General features: G+C 44.5%; 1 protein-coding gene across 1 annotated transcript; it reads right to left on the minus strand.

Moving 5' to 3' along the window:
* Nucleotides 1–4804: 4804 nt before the first annotated feature.
* On the minus strand, nt 4805–24652 carry LOC306920609 (FH1/FH2 domain-containing protein 1-like; the record flags this gene model as incomplete). The annotated part of the gene is made up of 2 exons (XM_079497419.1): nt 24167–24652; nt 4805–4915 (listed from the first exon to the last, which is right to left on the minus strand). Exons 1-2 carry the CDS (start codon nt 24332–24334, stop codon nt 4805–4807), a joined length of 279 nt encoding a protein of 92 aa, XP_079353545.1. The 5' UTR covers nt 24335–24652.
* Nucleotides 24653–25827: the final 1175 nt, after the last annotated feature.

Below are 25827 nucleotides of genomic sequence, written 5' to 3' on the forward strand. Positions count from 1 at the left end.
ATCCTGTATTTTCCTTTTTTTTTTTAAATTTTTTATCCCTCGATTTTGTAACCTATTTTTTCACCCCTGTGCCAATTATCTATCCTGGGCTCTCTACACACCCTCCGCCAACCTAGTCCCCAACCTAGACATGGGGAGAGCAACGGACTACTGCATGTTTTTGTGAGGGTACGTACCCTAGGGGACACGGGGAGAACATGCAAACTCCGCACAGAAAGGCCCTTTCGCCAACCCCGCCTCGGGTATGGGCACTGATGACGAGGAGGAAACACGCCGCAAGCACCCGCAGCTCCCCGAGCGGGAATCGCACCCAGGACCTTCTAGCTGTGAGGCGACAGCACTACCAACTGTGCCACCGTGCCCCTGATCCTGTATTTTCCATAGATTTCCTGTACTATAAAAGGTCCGTTCCGCCACGCAACCTGGTCCGCCCAGTCTGTGTGTCAAATGTCCTTGTGAGACTTTGACACATTCATAATAATGCTATCAATTACTTTTTAAATTAATTGAATAATCGAGGAATTGAATAATTCGAGAATTGTGGTTTTTGAAGATCGGGGGGGGAAATTTTATAAATTCTAATAGAGGGTATGCGCGTGACATCATCATCATACCCGGAAGTTATGGGGGAATGCCCACTGAGTGGCAAAAAACGACTTTGTGGCCTTGACAGCCCATACATGCAAACAGAAAAGTCCTATCTGATTGCATTTAACGACGTTAAACAACATTAAACTCACTTTGCCACTCAATTTGCCACTCACTTTATGCATGCGCATCGCCGCATACCTACCCTCTATAGCTTTTTTGAGTGGTGCAAGCCACTCCCTTACGGACTTATGTGTGTGGGTGCCTGCCTGGCTGGCTGGCTGGGTAGGAGCATGAAAACAGTATGGTTGTTTTTCACCACCTGCGCAACCTAACACACAAACGCACACATTAACTGTATATATGATGATTTCGGGTGTGCCAGCACAGTACAGTACAGTACAGTACAGTACAGTACAGTACAGTACAGTACAGTACAGGGTACACTAGAGGGACCGGCACACAGTAACTCTGTCATTTCTCAACCGTTTCGGACACGGGGCGGCACGTCGGAACCGGCCCGGCCCCCTGGCCGCGTTCCTGGGGGTCTGGAACTCAACCCCACCACCCCCGGGGACCCCCACATGGTAACTCTGTCATTTCGCTACCATTTTGGACGCGGGGTGGCTCGCCGGAACCGGGCCGGCACCCTGGGTGCATTCCTGTGGGTCTGGATAGGAACCTATATTGGTCTGCTATAGGAACCGGACCAATGTTAAAAGCTTCCGTAGGCATCAACCATTATATAGACGGAGTATACGTTGGGATATACGGACCTGGGATATGACGCCACCTAGCGTCGACGTCCGTATATATACGGACTTGGGGGGGAAAAGAGTTAAAAGGATTAAAACGATTTTTTTTAATCAATTAGTTTGATGACCTGTTGCACTCCTACTGTGCAGTATATAATGTCTTTGTAGGACTAACAGCAGCATGACTGTTGCTGTTTTTAATTAGCTAACCATGACAGCTTCCTGTATCAGCACAATGGCTTCTGTTGTTTACAATAATGACACACTTCCTGTCCAGACAGGAAAATCATCCTGCCTGATATTGTTAGAATGACTATTACACTATGGCACAAGTAGGTGTGCGTGCGTGCGTGCGTGCGTGCATTTCTAAACTTTGGTAATGTAATTAAAAAAGGTTAAGTGAAATGCATAACAGCACTTTCTGAGTACCAGACAGAAATAAATCTCCTGTTCCAACATTGAGTTGTTATTTGTTTTGTTTTTTTAAAAAGGCAAAGAATGAGGAGAGAATATCATTAATTACATTTCTGGGTGAAATATATACTTAAGATTTATGTGAGATACGTATCAATTAACCACCTTCACCCTGGCTATCCTATTTTGGGTCATTAACCCATTCTGGGCAGGAACCCCTTTTGGTGTTTTAACTAAGCATTATCTTATACTTTAGCTATTGAAAAATAGCAGATCTAAAAGCGCATAGCGCGCCACCGAGTGGCGCGCTATGAGCTTGTAGGTCTGCTATTTTTGAAAAATCGTGAAAATGTGGCACAAATCTTTTTTTTTTCTTCTCACCGTCAGGCCTAAATGGGTTAAAAAGGTAGAGTTCTTCTTGCTAATTTGACCCGCAAACCGCATACAGGGTTCGTTAAGGTTAGGTTTAGGTGTGCTGCCCCGTGGGAGGTTAGGTTTAGGGTGAGGGTTTGAGATAGGTTGTAGTTGTAGGACTAATGACTGGTCTAACCAATGACTAGTCTAAACCAAATACTGTCTAAACTAAGTACTGCACCCACAGGGTTCATGTTTTGAAATCCTGCATCATGCCTCAGCAACGATGTGGTCAAGCAGGTGGACTACTAGCCGATCCATTCTCATACGAGACCGACGTGAAGCTGGAGTGAAAGCGATTACAGCAACATCTCAGAGCAGTGTATGGAGGTGGAACATTATTCTCTTCCAGACTTCCACCGTTACTATAGCGATGTCCCGGTCACAAGCTTTTTTTATAAATTTATTTTAGAAAATGTTAGAAAGTTCTTGAAAATGTTGATTGACTTTTCATTCAAATCTATATATTTTTCATATAATTGATTAATACTTAAATTAAGTGCGGCACACTTAATTAACAGGTTTACTGCCACCTGCTGGACGCAAAGCTAACCGCAGACCGCCGAGGGCTCCCGAGGCGATTTAGAGGGTGAACACACAGGACGGATATCCTGTTGTGGGCGTCCATCTTAATGCTAAATAAATAGCGAGCTAAAATATAGCCATCCTTGCTCTAGAAAGCACCAATGTTTCCATCTAAACAAATAATCAGCAAAGACCTCCGAACATCGCTTGTTTTATCCAAACCACGGAGAGCTCCGTAGATTTCGAGTTATTCAGCTTTTAGTCAGCCTGTATAATGGGATGCGGACGGGGGCGAAGTTACGCAACCCGGTCTAGGATCGCTAAAGAAGGAAAGGCCGAGCCAAAATAATAATGAAAAAAATAGAAATCAGCGATCCGGTTTGATATCAATAATAAAGCTTATCAGACGGAGCATTCTGCCAGAAGCGGAAGCTAATTAGATTCCTTATAGCGGAGCGTTACGTCACAAGCAGTAAGTCTGTTATTAAATCAACAATCTGGAAGCCAGGTGGTGTTGATGTAGATGTGATCAATTACCAGGCAACTAGTGGACATGGTTCAACATGAGTGGACATTTTTTGTTGAAATTGAACACAAAGGCCCTGTCCCAGAATTAGAAGATAAGATAATTATATTGAATATCCTCTTTAGCCAAATACCATTTCAGGAGAAGCTTAAAATGTTTAACTTAGAACAATGCCACAGAGATAATGGGGACCTCGTACATATGTTTTGGAAGTGCACACACTACATTTTTTTGGAATAATATCTTTAAATATAGATTTAGCAAGTGTGCCAAAATGCACACTTGCATAGGTGCGTGCGACGTGCGTGTGCGGACATCACACAGGCAAGCGAGGCGAGAGGGGAACCTATTTTCTTATTGGATTTTGGTTGTTTGGTCGGATTCCGGTTGTTCATGTCGTAAAATCGGGGCGTTTCGAGAATATTAAAGGCTGTGTTACGTATTTCAATGGTGGTCTGTTTCAACCGTGACATTTATCAAAGCTGCGACCAAATTTACGACCAGGATCAGCTATTTACGATCACTTCATAAATGCCGTGCTGACGTGAGCGCACGCCAAAACACACGCTCGAATTTAAGGCGGAATTTACACTCCATTGATAAATGAGGGCCTTAGTGATAGTGACTTCATTGGGGGACAGTTCAACTAAACAGTGTGTGCGACAGAAAATGTAGGTACTACCATCTGTCTCTCGGACACCATGTCCCTCTCAGCTTTCCACATACCCTGAAGAAGGCAGTTGTACTGCCGAAACGTTGGTTTTTACTCTGCATCCTAATAAATAATCGGCTCTTTGGCTATCAGTGTGTGCAGCCTTGTCTTTTTAAGACTTAACTCTTTAGACCTCTCAGCTTTCCTACCATCTCTCTCGCTCCCCTAAACGGACCGTCCCTCTTGTCATCTGTACTAGGATTACGAGGTCATGATGATGTCCTAGCCGGTTTCAATCTCTGACTGCACATGCCTGATCTGGGTCCCGACTCATCAACAGGAGAGGAAGTTTAAATGACTAGTTCACCCAGCCCTACGTACATAGTGTTGGGATAAAGTAGACCTTTAAGCAGTAACCATTAATTACAAGAGTGTACACACTAGCTGTGCTCAAGCAAGGTCACAGAGCGACAGAAGGATTTTCTATATAGTGTCTGAGAAAGTAGAGACACGTCAGAATTCTCCATGACAGAACAAGCCTTCTGTCCTGCTTCCAGGGGCCCTGACCGACGAGCTGATATGGAGCGAATATGATTCGCGAAATAACAGGTCGTATATATGTTACTCATATTCAAATGCTGTTCTTATTCATCTTAGGGGAGTGCCCCCGGGTAATCAATAAATATACGCCAGTCTAGGGCTAATCGGTAACACTGAGTTCTGCCTTTCATTGTACGGTGGAATGATTTAGAAGATCAAAGCTTTGGGTAGTGGGTAATCTCTGTGTGTGTATTATGCCCCCGGACCTCAGGATAAACAGAGCACCCACACATCGTGTAGCATCAATAGACATGGCCACAGACAGACAGACAGACAGACAGACAGACAGACAGACAGACAGACAGACAGACAGACAGACAGAAAGTGTTCTTACGCCACATCTTCATAGAAGTGTTCCAGCTCGTCCCTCTGCTCCTCCATAGAACTGTCCAGGTCCAGATAACTGCCATTTGAACTCAACTGGAGAGTACAGTCCTCCAACTAGGAATAGATACAGGGAAAAAAAAAAAGAACATTGATTACATTGAACACAATCTGTACGGGAAGCCCTTTTGGTGTTAGCATTATGTCATGCTTTAGCTATTGAAAAATAGCAGATCTACAAGCTCATAGCGCAGCACAGAGTGCCGCTATGAGATTGTTTTTGAAAATCGTGAAAATGTGACGCAAATATTTGAATATATATTATTTCAAGGCGTTTTTAACTCAAATATTTGCTTCTGAGCCTGAGGGGTCCCTGGAACACCATATTTTCAGAAGGGGGTCCGTGGACAAACGCAGATAATTCTGGGGGTCCTTGACATGAAAAAGGGTTGACATAGAAACATAGGATTTTCAGAGAACTGGTAGGATTTAGGAGACATTTTGTAGAATCGAGCTCAGGTCGAAATGGGTTACATAGCTGCCATTAATACTCCACTGGATAGTGCAAGGGACAAGGCAGATAACTATAGGGATGGAAGATGGGCTTTTGATCCAGGGATCCAAATCATTTCAGGATTTTATTTCCAGTAAACACTTTCAAGGACATTTCGTGTGACCCGGACCCCCCACACCTCTATATCATATTAACCCATTTTGGGGGCGGGAACCCCTTTTGGTGTTAGCATTCTGTTATGCTTTAGCTATTGAAAAATAGCAGACCTACAAGCTCATAGCGCGCCACCGAGTGGCGCGCTACGAGCTTGTAGGTCGGCTATTTTTGAAAAATCGAAGAACGACTGACATAGAAACATAGCTTTTTCAGAAAACTGTCAGGATGTAGAAGACATTTTTAGAATCTGATCTCAGGTCAAAATGGGTTATTACAGTGATGTTCACATTATTTTTTGAGACTGCCTGAATGCCTGAAAGGAGACCATCTTTGTTGGGGGGAGTCCCCACACCCCAGGTTGGGGGGAGTCCCCAGTGGGGACCACCACCCTGACTAAGAATCAACCTGGGGAGTCCCCACACCCCAGGTTGGGGGGAGTCCCCAGTGGGGACCACCACCCTGACTAAGAATCAACCTGGGGAGTCCCCACACCCCAGGTTGGGGGGAGTCCCCAGTGGGGACCACCACCCTGACTAAGAATCAACCTGGGGAGTCCCCACACCCCAGGTTGGGGGGAGTCCCCAGTGGGGACCACCACCCTGACTAAGAATCAACCTGGGGAGTCCCCACTCCCCAGGTTGGGGGGAGTCCCCAGTGGGGACCACCACCCTGACTAAGAATCAACCTGGGGAGTCCCCACACCCCAGGTTGGGGGGAGTCCCCAGTGGGGACCACCACCCTGACTAAGAATCAACCTGGGGAGTCCCCACACCCCAGGTTGGGGGGAGTCCCCAGTGGGGACCACCACCCTGACTAAGAATCAACCTGGGGAGTCCCCACACCCCAGGTTGGGGGGAGTCCCCAGTGGGGACCACCACCCTGACTAAGAATCAACCTGGGGAGTCCCCACACCCCAGGTTGGGGGGAGTCCCCAGTGGGGACCACCACCCTGACTAAGAATCAACCTGGGGAGTCCCCACTCCCCAGGTTGGGGGGAGTCCCCAGTGGGGACCACCACCCTGACTAAGAATCAACCTGGGGAGTCCCCACTCCCCAGGTTGGGGGGAGTCCCCAGTGGGGACCACCACCCTGACTAAGAATCAACCTGGGGAGTCCCCACACCCCAGGTTGGGGGGAGTCCCCAGTGGGGACCACCACCCTGACTAAGAATCAACCTGGGGAGTCCCCACACCCCAGGTTGGGGGGAGTCCCCAGTGGGGACCACCACCCTGACTAAGAATCAACCTGGGGAGTCCCCACTCCCCAGGTTGGGGGGAGTCCCCAGTGGGGACCACCACCCTGACTAAGAATCAACCTGGGGAGTCCCCACACCCCAGGTTGGGGGGAGTCCCCAGTGGGGACCACCACCCTGACTAAGAATCAACCTGGGGAGTCCCCACACCCCAGGTTGGGGGGAGTCCCCAGTGGGGACCACCACCCTGACTAAGAATCAACCTGGGGAGTCCCCACACCCCAGGTTGGGGGGAGTCCCCAGTGGGGACCACCACCCTGACTAAGAATCAACCTGGGGAGTCCCCACACCCCAGGTTGGGGGGAGTCCCCAGTGGGGACCACCACCCTGACTAAGAATCAACCTGGGGAGTCCCCACACCCCAGGTTGGGGGGAGTCCCCAGTGGGGACCACCACCCTGACTAAGAATCAACCTGGGGAGTCCCCACTCCCCAGGTTGGGGGGAGTCCCCAGTGGGGACCACCACCCTGACTAAGAATCAACCTGGGGAGTCCCCACACCCCAGGTTGGGGGGAGTCCCCAGTGGGGACCACCACCCTGACTAAGAATCAACCTGGGGAGTCCCCACACCCCAGGTTGGGGGGAGTCCCCAGTGGGGACCACCACCCTGACTAAGAATCAACCTGGGGAGTCCCCACACCCCAGGTTGGGGGGAGTCCCCAGTGGGGACCACCACCCTGACTAAGAATCAACCTGGGGAGTCCCCACACCCCAGGTTGGGGGGAGTCCCCAGTGGGGACCACCACCCTGACTAAGAATCAACCTGGGGAGTCCCCACACCCCAGGTTGGGGGGAGTCCCCAGTGGGGACCACCACCCTGACTAAGAATCAACCTGGGGAGTCCCCACACCCCAGGTTGGGGGGAGTCCCCAGTGGGGACCACCACCCTGACTAAGAATCAACCTGGGGAGTCCCCACACCCCAGGTTGGGGGGAGTCCCCAGTGGGGACCACCACCCTGACTAAGAATCAACCTGGGGAGTCCCCACACCCCAGGTTGGGGGGAGTCCCCAGTGGGGACCACCACCCTGACTAAGAATCAACCTGGGGAGTCCCCACACCCCAGGTTGGGGGGAGTCCCCAGTGGGGACCACCACCCTGACTAAGAATCAACCTGGGGAGTCCCCACACCTCAGGTTGGGGGGAGTCCCCAGTGGGGACCACCACCCTGACTAAGAATCAACCTGGGGAGTCCCCACTCCCCAGGTTGGGGGGAGTCCCCAGTGGGGACCACCACCCTGACTAAGAATCAACCTGGGGAGTCCCCACACCCCAGGTTGGGGGGAGTCCCCAGTGGGGACCACCACCCTGACTAAGAATCAACCTGGGGAGTCCCCACTCCCCAGGTTGGGGGGAGTCCCCAGTGGGGACCACCACCCTGACTAAGAATCAACCTGGGGAGTCCCCACACCCCAGGTTGGGGGGAGTCCCCAGTGGGGACCACCACCCTGACTAAGAATCAACCTGGGGAGTCCCCACACCCCAGGTTGGGGGGAGTCCCCAGTGGGGACCACCACCCTGACTAAGAATCAACCTGGGGAGTCCCCACACCCCAGGTTGGGGGGAGTCCCCAGTGGGGACCACCACCCTGACTAAGAATCAACCTGGGGAGTCCCCACACCCCAGGTTGGGGGGAGTCCCCAGTGGGGACCACCACCCTGACTAAGAATCAACCTGGGGACCACTGTTGTGTTGGGATGGGATATAAGGGGCCAAGATTTGTGCTTTTGGAACACTTGCTGTGCGATCCATCCCATGTGTGTCTGTACAGTGTACACATACTGCTACCTTTCAACCAACGGCCCACAGACTACTCCATGGCATAAAGGCCTGCAGGTGGTCAATGGGAAAATGTTTTAATTAAGTTATATCAAGCCCAGGCTATTATTTAACAGGAATATATGAGTGGTGGTCCAGAGCCAAAAGATGTTTTTCTTTTTGAGAAGCACTGATCTATTCCTATCCCATGGTTTAGTTACCCTTAATTAACCCATTTTGACCTGAGATCAGATTCTAAAAATGTCTTCTACATCCTGACAGTTTTCTGAAAAAGCTATGTTTCTATGTCAGTCGTTCTTCGATTTTTCAAAAATAGCACACCTACAAGCTCGTAGCTCTATGAGCTTGTAGGTCTTCTATTTTTCAATAGCTAAAGCATAACATAATGCTAACACCAAAAGGGGTTCCCGAATCCCGCCCAAAATGGCTTAATTCCATTCACTGAGTGATGACTCACTCAGGCAAGCTGGTACACTTACCCTCTATATCCCTTTTCTCTGTGGAATTTCTTAAAATCAGACTTCCCAGTAACTGACAACATTGACACACGTCCATGTAAGTTTAGTTGACGGAACAGTACACAAAAGTTTAGCAACATTTTTGCTACATTACTAAATGCATGGTCAGGGACCACATGCAATACCTTCATGCACGCATCACCAGTGATAGGAACACTTATGATAATGATAACATCTAATTTGATGACGTATGATCCCTTTTTGAGGAGGGATACTTTGACTACTGCACATACATTTTTGAGCCCCTCCTATATTCAGCCATAGTGTAGATTTTTGAGTGGTGTAAACCACTCCTACAACTGGCTTTTGTGTGCAGAAAAAAATGAGCATGGTTGCTATGTTCAAAATAATTTCTGACGTAATTAAATCACACCCGGGTGAACTGGATGACCGTAGCAACCATGGTCATTTTCTCTGCACAAAAAAAGCCAGTTGTGAAATCACATCCAGGTGTGATTTCATTACATCAGATCAGAGCTGATCAGGCTATATAATACCTTACCTTATATAATACCTCACATCGGACAAAAACTCCAGCTGAATCAACTTCATGGTCACAAATCATCACATCAGAAGACGAGTCTACCTAGCCAAAGATCTTTAACGTCAGACATTACGTCAGACCACAGCTGATCATGCTATATAAAACCTTACACCACTCAGTTCACACGGGTGTGATTTTTGTCCTATAGACAAACATTAAATTCCATTGACAATGAATGGAGAATTTACGTCATATGAGGACAAGCAAATCGGCTATTTTTTTCTAACACAAAGATTACATTCCCATTGACAATGAATGGATGATGTAAGAGCACCCCTCACTTTTTTAACTAAATAAAATGTTTATGACTTTTCCATTACTAGAAAGGTATTTCTCAGGACGCATTATGAACCCTGATCAATAAGAGTATAGGATCAAGGGTTCAAGGTTCAGCTTTATTAACAATACCAATCACAGGGTAAAAATCTAACCTCATACAACAGCTACAGTCTCAAATTACAAGTTAATATTAAAACATCAATGTGATCAGTGTTCAAAGCTATATAAACCACATGAATCAATTTAAAATCTAACTACGGGAAGGTTTTCACCTCTAACCAATTTTGGGCGGGAACCCTTTTTGGTGTTAGCATTATGTTATGCTTTAGCTATTGAAAAATAGCAGATCTACAAGCTCATAGCGCGCCACCGAGTGGCGCGCTACGAGCTTGTAGGTCTGCTATTTTTGAAAAATCGAAGAACCGACTGACATAGAAACATAGCTTTTTCAGAAAACGGTCAGGATGTAGAAGACATTTTTAGAATCTGATCTCGGGTCAAAATGGGCTAATGCAGGTTGTCCCACTTACAGTTACATACAGTAAATGTTGAACGATGGGCCAAATAACAGAAAAAGAGACAACGTGAAAGTGGTGGATAGTAGAGAGAGAGAGAGAGAGAGAGAGAGAGAGAGAGAGAGAGAGAGAGGCAGAGAGAGGCAGAGAGAGAGAGAGAGAGAGGCAGAGAGAGAGAGAGAGAGAGAGAGAGAGAGAGGCAGAGAGAGAGAGAGAGAGAGAGGCAGAGAGAGAGAGAGAGAGAGAGGCAGAGAGAGAGAGAGAGAGAGAGAGAGAGAGAGAGAGGCAGAGAGAGAGAGAGAATGAGGGGGAATAAAGCTTTAACTCATTCAATCCGGGAAAGGAATTCAGAATCAACCTCAGGTCGAAATGGGTTGCTAATGAGACAGGAACTTTGCTCTGTGACCCCAAGGAATTCATGCTATGCTATCTTTGTGCGCAATTATATTCACAAAAAAAAACGCTTGAAGGTGACCTAAAAAACGACTGAGGTTTGATTAACTTCCAAGGTCTGTGTAAACTTCTCCAGTGGCTGTGTGTGGGTGATTTCTTAACCCAATTTGGGCGGGAACCCCTTTTGGTGTTTCAAGCATTCTGTTATACTTTAGCTATTGAAAAATAGCAGATCTACAAGCTCATAGCGCGCCACCGAGTGGCGCGCTATGAACTTGTAGGTCTGCTATTTTTGAAAAATCGTACAAATGCGGCACAAATCTTTGAATAGGTATATATTCTTTCAGAGCGAACGTTATTTTTATTTCAACGTCAGGCCTAAACCGGTTAAAGTCTACCAACAACACAGAGTGAGAGTACTTTCTCTAATTTGGGGTTGAGGTCAGAAAACATGAACATGGACGTCTATTTATAGTTTATCCGTCACTGGTCTGACTGCTTCTGGCTTGACAGTCGATGCGTTAGTCTTGTTTGTAGAGTGAGTCATAGAGAGAGGTATGTCTCTTGGTTGTTTCATGGCCTTGCCTCATGTTTCTATGATGTGTGGCATGTATTCATGACCTTCTGATACCAGCCAACACACATTTCATGTCGACGTACCACCACCGACTCTACAGAGAATAGTTAGAATACCTAATACATTATTTAGCTGTGGAGCCTGCAGGGTTACATTCTTTTATATAGCTCAATATGCAAGATAAACCTTTATTGAGCAAGGCACTAAACGAAACGAAAGCAAGTGCTAGGATTAGAGGTTCTATCCCAGTGGGAACATACAGTAGCTTAAACCAGGGGTTCTCAACGTTTTTGGCCGGGGACCCCCGGAAATGCTTTGGCAATGTCTCGGGACCGCCGCCCCGCCCCCTCCCGACCCCCAATATAAATTGACTACTACAATAACCTTAATAATAGAGACAATACACCATCAATAAATACTGAAACCAGATATAATCATTAGGGAAGGTGTATGCATGTACTATGTGTACTATATGTAAACTCTTAATTTCCATTTTCCAGCCATTCAGTTGCAAAAAAAATGTGGCGACCCCCCGAGGGGTCGCGACCCACGGGTTGAGAACCCCTGGCTTAAACCACTTCAAAGCATCCCTATTCTGGGCAAAATAGGTAAACATTCAGTTGGAACAGCATCATCTATTTCTGGTGAAGGGATTTGGTGTAGAGGAGGAGTGGAGAAAAAAAAACGAGGGGACACTTATAGACCTCTGAGGGACCCCGGTCCAACAAAATGTTCAAAAGGTTAACGGGAAGAGAGAGGCACTTAAAGCACACTGCCAGGAGGATTAGGGGCTCCATTTCCTGCGTAACTACCATGGCTAGACGACGTCAACACCACCGGGGACAGCGGTTCCCGATCCCACTTGGGAACGTCCACGCTGAAGTTGTAATATACCCTCATGGCGCTGATGATGATGAGAAAACTGTGGAAATCCAACTCATCGTGTGGAAGGAAGGAAGAGCCCTTTTAGCCCCTTATCACCGTCAGGGCAGCAAACATGCTCTTTTAATGCTACACCCTCCCACGACTACATGCTCCAGAAGCTCCCGCAGTCACTGACTGCCATGTCCTCCCAGCCCTTCCACACAGCAGGCCCAGCCTGTTCCTCAAGACCTTATCAGCTGTTTACAGAACCCACCCTCTTCCTCTTAAGGGCCAGCTCAGTTTAGACCAGAAAACACACAACACTTTCCTGTAAAAAAAAACCATGAAAACTTATAGGAAAAGACCAAGACAGAGCACGTCAAGAATAACTGCATTTTGGATTCCTGTTTAGGAGAATCAACTAGGCTATAGTATCCTCCAAAGGTGGCAGCATGCTAGCTCTGGTCCATAGCCTTCTACTGCTTCTACGATTCTGCCCTGCAGTATAAGGCTATGGGACTTTCGGTTTTAAATCTCAAATCGAAATCAGACCAGCCTCTCCTCTTTAGTGGAAATCTCACGAACGTTTGACCTACTCACCAATACAAAGACGGGTTGTGTCAATAGAAAGCCTACTTTCCTTAGTGGACGCACTCTGAGCCCCCCACCATACGTATAAACGGTACTTTTTGGCCAAAAAGGGATTTAGTTTCCACCGGAAAAAAATACTTTTAGTTACTCCAATGCGCCTTCTACCGATATTGCCCAGAGAACTGCCTCATAGAGAATATTTTTCCGCCGGTGATCCCTTTCTGGCCAAAAAGTACCGTTTATACGTGTGGTGGGGAGCTCAGAAGTGCATCCACTAAGGAAAGTAGGCTTTCTAATGACACAACCCGCCTTTGTTTTGGTGAGTAGCAAAAACGTTCTTTTAAAATACGCTAAAGAGGAGAGGCTGGTCTGATTTCGATTTGAGATTTAAAACCGAAAGTCCCGTAGCCTTACGGCCGGGCTCCACCGGGCGCGTCAGCGTCGCGTCTCCGTCACCGTCAGGGAATGTTCCCTTTTTAATCAATGAAGGGTGGCTCCACTGCCCGCGTTGACGGAGACGCGACGCGTGCATTAAAATTGAACCGGTGCGTTTTTTGACGCGACGCGACGCGACGGAGACGCGACGCGACGGAGACGCAACGCGTCCGGTGGAGCCCTGGCGTTATACTGCAGGGCAGAATCGTAGAAGCAGTAGAAGGCTATGGACCAGAGCTAGCAGCATGCAAGGTCTAGTAGTAGTGGTCAGACTGATCTGTAACTAAATAACCACACATGCAAATCACTGCAACAACAAACGCGTCCATCTGCAGCCACATGTCTCATCGAAGGGACGTAAATGTCATGATGTTGTATTGGGGAATCAACTGTTCCACTGCAGTAGCAGTGGAACCCCTTTGTGTTTTAAACATTGTTATAATTTAGCTATTGAAAAATAGCAGATCTACAAGCTCATAGCGCGCCACCGAGTGGCGCGCTACGAGCTTGTAGGTCTGCTATTTTTGAAAAATCGTGAAAATATTTATTTCAGAAAACTGGAGGATTTAGAAGATTTTTTTTTAATTTTGAGGTCAGGCCTAAATGGGTTAAGACCCCTGCCGTCTTGTATCCTTTATCAGGTCTAGGATAAAATCCCACCCTAGAGCCTGCTCTACTCTCCTGTGCTACCTCATACACTACCCTATAGCTTCTTCCATGCATTGCTGTCTGGTACACTGATTTTGGTCCACTTTAAGAGCACACTTTTATTTATTTCAATAAAAGCACAACCTTAATCATCAACCATTCAGAGCATCCACTTGGTGTTCATTCAAACATTTCCAAACATTTTCGATACTTATTTTCAAACATTTTCAAAAATAGCAGATACGTATCACAGATATCGGAAATCGGGCAAAAAACTATTTTTGGCCAATATCGGCCGATATTTGGCTGATTTGTCCTCTCAATGCAATGAGGCATAAATTAGGCATAATTATGTGCTCCTCTCTGCAACTGGTGCTGTCCACTGACATGATATATACTGTAATACATGGTTATTGGTGCCAGGGTGGGACATTTGTGCTTTATAATCATTTGTACGGGGGGAAAAATGCTTTTTTGTCATGTTTAATTTATAATTCAGTTTATAAGAAATGCTGCTAAGTGGGAGCTAATTATAATGTTGCATTTGATAGAAGAAAACATTTGAGGGTATAGTATTTTGTTCATAATTTGTAAAATTTAAATTTATATCCCTGTGCTTCCCCCGAGTTGATACATATTCTTAAATGCATTTAAAAAACGCTGTTTTGTGTTACTGTAAATGTTCAATTAAAAAAAGAATTTAAATTAATTCATATCGGCCTCTTTGATCACTACTAGATAAGATAGATAAGATCTTTATTGTCACTGTATGAGACATACAACGAAATTCCGTTTAGTGCAACCACAACATATAACAGTATCAACAGAGAGAACAAAAAGGACAAAAGAAAAAAAAAACACTGATGGGGCAACTTCATGGCATAAAACTGTTAGTCCGTCATAGTCCAGTCCAGTCAAGTCATCTCAATCCATTAATAAGCATTATAATGCACCGTTAAAAATAGTACATTTTTAGTAAAAAAATAGTAAAGTACTAATCTGTATCGGCCATGAAAAACCCATATTATTTCCACAAAATGTTTAAAGGACCACTTCACCACTTTTCAACCTTAATCATGAAAAAAATGGCGCAATTTTTCTGTGTCTCATAAGAGGGCTGTGACAGCATGAAATAAATAAATTAAATATTAGTTTGTTTTTATTCAAGAATCAACTGTCCACTAAAAAGCGATTTCAGCATTTAAATAGTTTGTGCTATCTCCCATCTCCTGGAGGGGATGTGTTGCAGCGGTCTGATGAAGCCCATTATGGCTTTAGGGACAGCAGGATGGAGGAGTTTGTTCCAGAGGGGGGACCACTGTCTTTATCTGATCTACAGTAAGAGGACTGACTGCTCTCATTATGATGGAATGTACCAGCCTCGACGGCACAAAACTGGCATTTTCACTGGAACAAAAAAAAAACCAAGCATGTAATCCGAGATAAGCTGCAATCAGCTCTTGGTTTGCACTTGAACGTTTTGGACAGACAGTTCAACTTATTTTCGATATACTGTAGACCGTTATTAATCTCACGGGAGAAAAAAACATTTTCAACTTCACCCAGTCGATGGATGCTCAGATGGTCATGATGAGTGATCGGGGAGGGGAAGGAGGGGGGGGGGGGGGGGGGCACACGTAGACAAGGGCGGGCCGGGAGGCGAACCGTGACCTTCTCATTACTAGACAGCCTCTCTAAGGCCGCCCCCCAAATGTATACTAGCTGCAAGGTCGCAGGGAAAAAAAAAGTTTGCCATTATTGTGGAGAGATGGGGAAAGACGGTTAGACCCATTTTCCGGTTCAGTTCTTACTTAGTCCATGAGGACAGAGCTCCAAAATTGGAACGTTAATTATGAATTGAGTAGGCAAAACCATACCTTATTACAAATTTAACATTTTTAAATATGCAAACAAAATATGAAGAAAAAAAATGGGAATATGAAAAGGCTACTACTGTGGAAGGGTTATGATGATATATTAATTTACTTATATTGATCCTAACCTATAAACAATTTAACACAATTTTGGCCTTGGACGTGTATACATGTCTTTTATATCAAAACCATGGGGTGCCTTGGACGTGTATATAGGCGTCTTTAGGCATTTTTTATTGATATAAAATAAATAAATCTAATTTGTTTTTTGGTTGGCCTCTCCTTCTGCAATGTACTCCATGGTTTTGACCACTGACCAGATGGGCAATGTTCTGTATTAATTTCTGACTTCAGTATGCCTCTCGTTTGGAATATAAACGCTTCTAGAGAGACTTTAGCCTCTCGTTTGGAATATTATCGCTTCTAGAGAGACTTTAGCCTCTCGTTTGGAATATTATCGCTTCTAGAGAGACTTTAGCCTCTCGTTTGGAATATTAACGCTTCTAGAGAGACTTTAGCCTCTCGTTTGGAATATTATCGCTTCTAGAGAGACTTTAGCCTCTCGTTTGGAATATTATCGCTTCTAGAGAGACTTTAGCCTCTCGTTTGGAATATTAACGCTTCTAGAGAGACTTTAGCCTCTCGTTTGGAATATTATCGCTTCTAGAGAGACTTTAGCCTCTCGTTTGGAATATTAACGCTTCTAGAGAGACTTTAGCCTCTCGTTTGGAATATTATCGCTTCTAGAGAGACTTTAGCCTCTTGTTTGGAATATTATCGCTTCTAGAGAGACTTTAGCCTCTCGTTTGGAATATTATCGCTTCTAGAGAGACTTTAGCCTCTCGTTTGGAATATTATCGCTTCTAGAGAGACTTTAGCCTCTCGTTTGGAATATTATCGCTTCTAGAGAGACTTTAGCCTCTCGTTTGGAATATTAACGCTTCTAGAGAGACTTTAGCCTCTCGTTTGGAATATAAACGCTTCTAAGAACTACTTAGAACCAAAAAGAACTGAACCGGTTCCCATTGGAACCAACCGGTGGAAAAGGGGTCTTAGTCTCTTAGAGATAGTTAGCCTGCCCTACTGCAACTAGAATGCTGCCGTTGTACCACACATTCAGTCAGGATTGATTCATTGATTGATTGAGTACTTTATTAACAGAGGTACAGTATTATACAAAGAATGCTAAAAGGGTAAACGCAAGAAAGCACTCTATGGATTAGTTGTTTCCATTGTGGTCCTGTGCATTAGCCAGACCCAGACTAGGGAATTGTACACTGACATTTTGAGTAGTTCTGGGTAAGCCTCCAGGAGGACCAGATGGATCTGCTTTTCTTAGGACTCTTTCCATCTCCTCTCCTCCTCCTATTCCTCTTCTTATGATAGGCCCATTAATATTAATAATGGTTTGTTCCACACACCTTTACAGTATTTGTCACTATATATTTGCATATACAGTGAAATGTGGTATCTGCATTTAACCCTACAGGGGCAGCGCCTCGGGGAAGCAGTTGGGGTTGAGTGTCTTGCTCAGGGACACTTCAATACGTATAGGCCGGGGCCGGGATTCAAACCGGGGACCTTCTGGGCAGTATTATGCGTGTCTTAAGTACCAGGTCTTATTACTTAACTTAAGACCTGGAGGCGTGATCAATGCCATTTGGCTATTCTGAGTGGCCAAACAGCATTGACCACGCCTCCAGGTCTTAAGTTAAGTCAGATGGTGGGCCTCTAGTCTCTACCCACTCAGTTACGGGTGTTCTATGATCTCTATTGGAGTACGCACACATTTTCCTTACATGATGTTTCTAGGATCAAGCGGATAGGGATGGTACGATATGAAAATTACAATAAAATAATGATTTTTGCAAAACGTTTTTTGACTACTCCTACAGATTGTGTCCAGAAATCACGCAAATCGCTACACAGCATCTCTATAGAGCGTCGCAGTCCCGCCTCCTACCCTGGACCAGGAAATGAAACCCAATGCATTATTCTCATAGACATTTCTTAAAGAATTTATTTAAAGACGGTTACGCCGCGGACAAAGCCAACTCGAGTCGTGACAACTCATGACAACACAAACAATATTTTGGACCAAACAAATAATTAGAAAGAAGAAAAAAACGGCAGGTTACAACACTTTTTTTGTTGTTTTTCTTCTTTGTAATTATTTGTTTGATCCAAAATATTGTTTGTGTTGTCATGAGTTGTCACGACTCAAGTTGGCTTTGTCCGCGGCGTAACCGTCTTTAAATAAATACTTTAAGAAATGTCTATGAGAATAATGCATTGGGTTTCATTTCCTGGTCCAGGGTAGGAGTCATTACACGAAACGGGTCTTTCGGAATTTTCATATTCCATCCTGATGGGCCAAGATTGGCTTCCAAATTTGCCCGTCCGTCATTCTGTCTGTGGACAGCTATATATATATATATATAGGCATTGAGATGTGCACACAATCTTCTCTGTGAAGAGCAGAACCTCTGCCACAAATATTTCACATGTGCCTGTTATAGCGCCACCAGGAGGCTGACATATGTAAAACTCGAGGGCGAGGTCGCTTCTCACCCACAGGCATCTTACTGGTTTACTAGTATTGGAGTATTTCCAGTTTTCAGTACTTTCACTTCATAATTTTTATCCCACGATTTTGTAACCCATTTTTCACCCCTGTGTCAATTATCTAATGTGATCCTGGGCTCTGCACACCCTCCGCCAACCTAGTCCCCATATATGGGGGACATGGGGAGAGCAACGGACTTGAACTCATGCTTCCTTCATGCCTGAGTGTCCAAGTTGCTCCTTTACACCTGACAGGGGGGAGTTTCCCTGGTTGGACGTAGCGCGTGGAAGGAACAAGTTATCCCAACCAATTCCTTTCCCCTCCATCAGGCGCCCCGGCTGGCCAGGGGGAGGCAGTTTAGAGACCAGGATTACTGCATGTTTTTTGTGAGGGTACCTACCCTACCTACCCGAGCGGGAATCGAACCCAGGACCTTCTAGCTGTGAGGCGACAGCACTACCAACTGTGCCACCATGCCCCCTCAGTACTTTCACTTTCAACTACTCCACAACTACACTGTACTTTTACTCCACACTACAATTATTGAAAGCTTAAGTAGTTATTTTGTAGATATTGATTATTACAAAACATGCATTAACCACTGGAAACATGCATACTTAGGCCATTTGAAAACAGCCAATCTCACAACACGGCGCACACGTTGTGAGCTTGTAGATCTGCTATTTTACAAAGCATTTTTATGAATTTGGAAACTGAAAATGGACATTCTGCGTGAGTACTTTTACTTTCAAACTTAAGTATATTTGAATGACTTAATTTTTAATAACTTTTGTACTTATAACAGACTTTTACTTGTAACAGAGACGGGGTATATCTTCATTGTGGTATTGGTACTTTTACATAAGTACTTCTTCCATTGTGGTTCACATCCTGTGTAGTGGGAAATGTTGGAGCAGGCTGGTGGAAATGATAGTGTCAGTCAGCCAAATCAACCCTGTGTAGTGTTATAATCCCATTAATTACTACCCACTGAACGGCCTCCAGCTGCTGCAAATTACAACTCGTTATCTATCTGGAATAATTTCAGATCTCTCTCCAATAGACATGATCCCATCGCATCCCCTTAGGACATTTTCAAGAATTGCCTTAAAACATTTATTTTTAAAACAAGCATTCGTGGATGGTTCATCTTGAATTTACTAACTTAACTTATCTATTGATTTATTATATTATATTCTGATGCTTGTATTGTCATTTTGTTTTGAGCTGAATTGTACAGCAAAATTTGTATCCGCTTTACTTGCTTGTCTGTTTTGTAAAGCACTTTGTGAGACCTCTCTGTGAAAGGTGCTATATAAATCAAATGTACTTATTTACTCAGGAACTGTGCATGTGGCCAATACTGTATAACTAAAGAAAATCGCATGGATGCACCTGGGACGTATCCTCAGTGATGTATCCCAAGGTCATCAGGGTTTCAGGTCTACCAACATCATACCCCTCAGTCGGGTGACCCAGTCAGGGTTGATCAAGTCCCGACTTACGTCCCAGTAGCTACCCTCGATCAGACCCACTAGGGAAAGACCAAGGCCACACAATCCGTTGCTCCGGAACTACTCTGCCAGGACTGGGAGAAACAGATTCTGGCGCATGGAAGGACAAGGCTCTGTGGGTTGACTCCTGTCCGGGCCCCTCTGACATCTCACCAGGTCCACTCCTGCTCTCACCAGGCCCAGGACCTTCTGGCTCCAAAACTATGGAATGCACTTCCCATCACAGTCAGAACTGCAGCCTCACTCCCAATCTTCCGCCGTAGTCTGAAAACCCACCTCTTCAGACTCCACCATGGCCCGTAGCACTTGCCCTAGCCTAGCCCCTTAGATAGCACATTATGTAGACTTAGATAGTATTTTAAACAGACTTATAGCTTGTTACGTAGACAGCTCTAGAATTGCACTTTATGTAGTCATAGCACTTTATAGTACACATGTATAATATATTATATAGTATAGTATGTATAGTTTACATAGATACTCCACTGTTACGTTCTTAGTCTAGGCATGATTCATGATAACTACTTTTTATATATGTGATGTATGCCATGCTTTTGTTATTGCTTAATGTAAGTCGCTCTGGATTAAGAGCGTCTGCTAAATGCCTAAATTGTAAATTGTTGCACCAGGCACTTCATTCAGGAGTGCTGGATTATAATGGCCCTCCTAAATAACTACCGTAACTGTAATACTTGTCATATCCTAGGGCCAGTATGTCAAGACTAAAAGTCAAAATAGGGCTGCCCCATAGCAGCCCCAAGAAACTGTGCTGCTACAGAGGTGCTACATGTACACCCAAACGGAACCAAAATGATTTGAACCCTCCAACATTTCCATCCTCTCACTAGTGCGGCTAAAAACAAAAAACAGAAGAGAGAGAGAGAGAGAGAGAGAGAAGAAAAAACAAACTAGAAGATGAGGACAGTTCACTGAGCAAAGGCCGTCGCCAAGCTGGGCGGCCTATCCACTATTCTGTTACAAGCAAACTCAGTTTGAAGTTCATTGTCACTCACAAGACCAGGAGTATTGAGTACTTCCCTTGGTTAAACAAATAATGACATTCGTACCATTTGTGGAGACCCCTATAGAGCGTCGCAGTCCCGCCCCCTACAATGGACCAGGAAATTAATCCCAATGCATTTTTCCCATAGACATTTGCAAAAGTATTTATTTAAAGACGGTTACGCCACGGACAAAGCCAACTCGAGTCGTGACAAATCATGACAACACAAACAATATTTTGGACCAAACAAATAATTACAAAGTGTTGTAATTACACAAGTGCAAAAATTGTGTTTGTCATGATTTGTCACGACTCGAGTTGGCTTTGTCCGCGGCGTAAACGTCTTTAAATAAATACTTTCTGAAATGTCTATGAGGAAAATGAACGGAGAATCATTTCCTGGTCCATGGTAAGGGGCGGGACTGCGACGCTCTATTGGGGGTTAGATTAAGTAATAGAGTGCAGAGTAGAAATGTTGCCCTAAGGGTGGTGCTAGAAAGGAAAGGCCATGGGGTCACAAAAATCTGAGATCATCGTACAGGGAGCATGAATGCACACAGCAAGTGTCGTGCCAATCTTCCCATTTCATTGTGAGATATCGTGTGCAAATTAGACAAAATAAACACATCCTTAATAAAGCCCCATCGCCAGCAGGGCTGAAAGCACCTATTTTTCATGGCAAAAAGTGGAGCAGGGCCCAGACCGCTGGCCTAGTGGTCCGGGCAGGCGGGCATCTAGGCTTAATAGGCTCTATGCACAATCTGGCAACACCGGTTGTTACACTGCTGTGTATAACAGCTGGAGACGAGAGGTAGGTGTTGCCAGATTGTGTGAGAGAAATAAGCAATCAGGTCTATGAAAAGAAGCCAAGCCCCAAATCGCTTATAACAAGCGGACATGGCAACAACGGAGAAATCCATGAAGAGCTCTTTTGATTGATTGATTGAAAATTGTATTAACAGTTTGCAGAATTACAGTACATTTCAAGCACAAACTCAATACAAAGGCTGTTAACTGTGAGTGGACGACCCAATTACGCATTACACTTGTTTACAACAGGGTCCACCATGTTCAATTCATCAAAACATTAAGAGACGTACAAATAGACACTTCTATATAGACAAAGAACAGTACAGGAATTCATCATAGAATCGGCTCTCGTTTTTAACAGGAGATTTAAGACGTTTCTAACTCATGTCATCATGTCAACGTCGCAACACAAATAATACAAACTATGAAAAACTATGGCATCACATTATCAAATGAAATAGTGTTGTATAAAGTACTGAACTTTATTCCTACAAAATCACGACCGTACGTTCACAGTGAATGAGTTTCTGCCGACCGGAAGCGTTCCGGCGGCCCAAGATGAACGCGGAAGTGTCGGCTGCATAGAGCCTATTGTAGCCTGGCCCTGACAGCGTGTCACAGGTTCGAGTCCCGATCCCAGTGGCCATTGCTGCGTGTCACTCCCCATGATTCCCCGACTTCACACCATCAATAAAAAAGGCATAAAAAGCCCCAAAAATGTATCTTAAAAAAAAAGCGGAACAGAATGATCTCATCTTTTCTGAAAAGAGTATTGTGTTTTAAGATGATGTGGCATCATTAGAAAAGAGAAATGATGAACCGTGCTTTGTGATCAAATGACCCCCCCCCCCCTTTACATCTACCTCAAAGCAGATGAGGTTCCAAGTGTCTGTGCAACCTAACAGGTTTGGGCCATTTGGAAATAGCAGATTTACAAACTCACAATGCGTCGCAATGCGGCGCATTGTGAGCTTGTAGATCTGCTATTTTCAAAGCACTGACACAGTTCCAAGTCACCGTTCAACCTATCAGGTTACAACAAGCTGGCTCCGCGAAGGAAGAGAATCCATTGTTAAACAATGCCCTGTTGCTGTTGTTTTGTACGTTTTCGCCATAATATGTCTCTGTGGGACAAACGGTTAGCCCCGTTTGCAGGAGGGACGGCGTGTACTGTAGCTTCACAGACTTCTAAACTAGGGATCCTGAACAGATCTAAGGCTGTGAGGAGGCAGAAGCTTCAACGCATAAATATAAAAGACAGTAAACAAACAAAGAAATATGTTCCACGTTGCCACAGTTCACCTGGAGATAACCCAGAATATTACAAATTAATGCTCCAATGAACACTCTAATATGAAGCCAGTAAAAAGATCATGATGAACTCACTCTTTCCTGATGTGTCAGAACAAGCATTTTTGTTGCTGTCGGGCAGAAATATATTAACTCCGCATTCAAATTTTGTATGTTTGTCATACTACAGCGGTCACACAAAAGTATCAAAAGTAGCGGGCGAATGTAGATCTGCTATACTTTTGATGCTTCTGAATTTGAATGCTGAAAAAGTAACAGTTCTGGACAGAAGACTCGTTAGCTCAACATGTTGAGACAGTTGAGCCACATGGCTCAGGGAGCCTGCCACACATCATTGCCTGGAATAAAGCAGTGTCAGACTCATCATTACTGAAGATTAGCAGGACAAATTACAGGTTCCAGTAGGCTGCCAACCTGTGCCAACATCAGAGTATCAGTTCCAACTATTTTTGGACATTCACCCACAGTACATGACGGAACATTGCAGGATTATGAAGAGTTGAAGACTAATAGCAGTTAATATGGTTGAAGGTATGTATATTCACTGTTGTATTTGTATGGGTCCAGGCATGTATTCTGCATTCATCATTTAGAAAGCACTGGTTTGGACAGGACACTGACTGGGGCACAGTGAAGAGAATCTACAGCAGATTGACAAGCTTGTGTCTTAGAAACAGTATCAGTCTACCATTATGAAGACTGTGTATAAAATAAACTGCTAAAAGAAAATATATATTTTTGTCTTTGTACTGTGGCTTTATTTTACTTTGTGGTGTGCATTTCGTGTGTTCAATCATTTCTGTATTTTGTATTTATTGACATTGATAAACACACACACAGAGAGAGAGAGAGAGAGAGAGAGAGAGAGAGAGAGAGAGAGAGGGGGAGAGAGAGAGAGGGGGAGAGAGCGACAGAGAGAGAGACAGAGCGAGAGACAGGGACAGACAGGAACAGACAGAGAGACAGAGAGAGACAGACAGAGACAGACAGAGAGAGACAGAGACAGACAGAGAGAGAGACAGACAGACAGACAGAGACAGACAGAGACACAGACAGAAACAGAGACAGAGAGACAGACAGAGACAGAGAGACAGACAGAGACAGAGAGAGACAGACAGAGAGATGAAAGAGCGGCATTAATACCTGACAGAGCATACTGATACAAAGCAATGCAAATTCCCTTAACCCGTCCTCCTGTCCCCGTGTGACCGACCGTGTGGTCTCACCTTGAGTGGAGCCTCCAGGACGCTGTGTATGGCGGCGATCTGCTCGCTCAGGGCCAGGTTCTGGTCCAGCTCCACATGGGGAGGACGCCTGGGCTCCGGGAAGCTCATGCAGAGGAACGGGTCCGAGTCCTCCAGGTACTGCACCCGGCAGGTCACGGCGGCGGCCATGGCCGCGGCTGGAGCAAATGTCCTCTTATTAGAACAAGACTATCAACTCAGCAGATATATCGATACAGATCAAAACGTCGTATAGTCTTAGCAGTTATATATATTTATTGTTAAAGGCTAGAGAATTAACGAATAGGTCTCACACGGTACCTGTCTCCGCTATAAACAGCAGGCTGCGGATATATATTTTAAGAACAAACTTCCAACAACTATATATATAATAACGCGCGTTAATTCTCTTTATATACAAATACATTTGGTTGTTGTTATTCATTAGGAAGTGTCCTGTCGGCGTGCAGACACGAAGTGAGTGGAAAGTCCAGAAACACACCAAGCGCTCCTTGGGACTGCCCCGCCCCGCCCCGGGGTGACGTCACGAGGAGTCACAATGAGAGAGAGAGAGAGAGAGACCCAAAGTGCTAATGTAACACAGCTCTGTTTACACCTTTATTTAATTCCTATTTATATCCAATATTTATTTGTAAATACATTGTTATTGTCTTGTTCCACTTCTGCTTTGGCAATGTAAACGTACGTTTTCTCATGCCAATAAAGCTCCTTTGAATTGAATTGAATTGAATTGAATTGAATTGAATTGAATTGAATTGAATTGAATTGAATTGAATTGAATTGATTGAATTGAATTGAATTGAATTGAATTGAATTGAATTGAATTGAATTGAATTGAATTGAATTGAATTGAGAGAGAGAGAGAGAGAGAGAGAGAGAGAGAGCGAGAGAGAGACTGAGCTACACTTCCTAATACCGTCTGTCCACTATTCGTACCAAGACATCAGAGACATATACTTTCCACGGATTACAATCACCCAAAGAGAGTTTGAAAACATGACTAATGACAAAAAACTCCCATATCTGTTGGGTGAAGTACAGCAAAAATGTACAAACACAGCAGCGAGATGTGTGAGCTGCTGTGACAGGAGAAGGATGTCAAATGGAATACAAGCACCTTAAGGAATACAAACCATATTATGTGTACACTGTTTATCAAAAGTATAAAGCTAACATATTCTATATGGATGTATATTGTATAACTATCTCTGACAGAAAATGCACAATCTTTTTATAGTTTCACAAGATAGTATTACCCAAAGTGCTAATATAACACAGCTCTGTTTACACCTTTATTTAATTCCTATTTATATCCAATATTTATTTGTAAATACATTGTTCTATTTTGATTGTCTTGTTCCACTTCTGCTTTGGCAATGTAAACGTACGTTTTCTCATGCCTATAAAGCTCATTTGAATTGAATTGAATTGAATTGAGAGAGAGAGAGTTTTGAGAGATTTCCATTCTTCTTTAATCAGTCTCCAACGGTAAAACAAAAAAAAACAAATAATAAAGTAAACATCCTGTTGATTGGGGAATGTGAATTTCTCCTGTTAACATGCACCTCCACTGCATGTCACTCCTGTCTTTTCCCTTATACTCAATGTCCTGAAAATAATCTAGGTCTAGGATATGACAAATA

This window comes from Electrona antarctica, assembly GCF_951216825.1.
Source record: "Electrona antarctica genome assembly, chromosome: 3".
Taxonomy (NCBI): domain Eukaryota; kingdom Metazoa; phylum Chordata; class Actinopteri; order Myctophiformes; family Myctophidae; genus Electrona; species Electrona antarctica.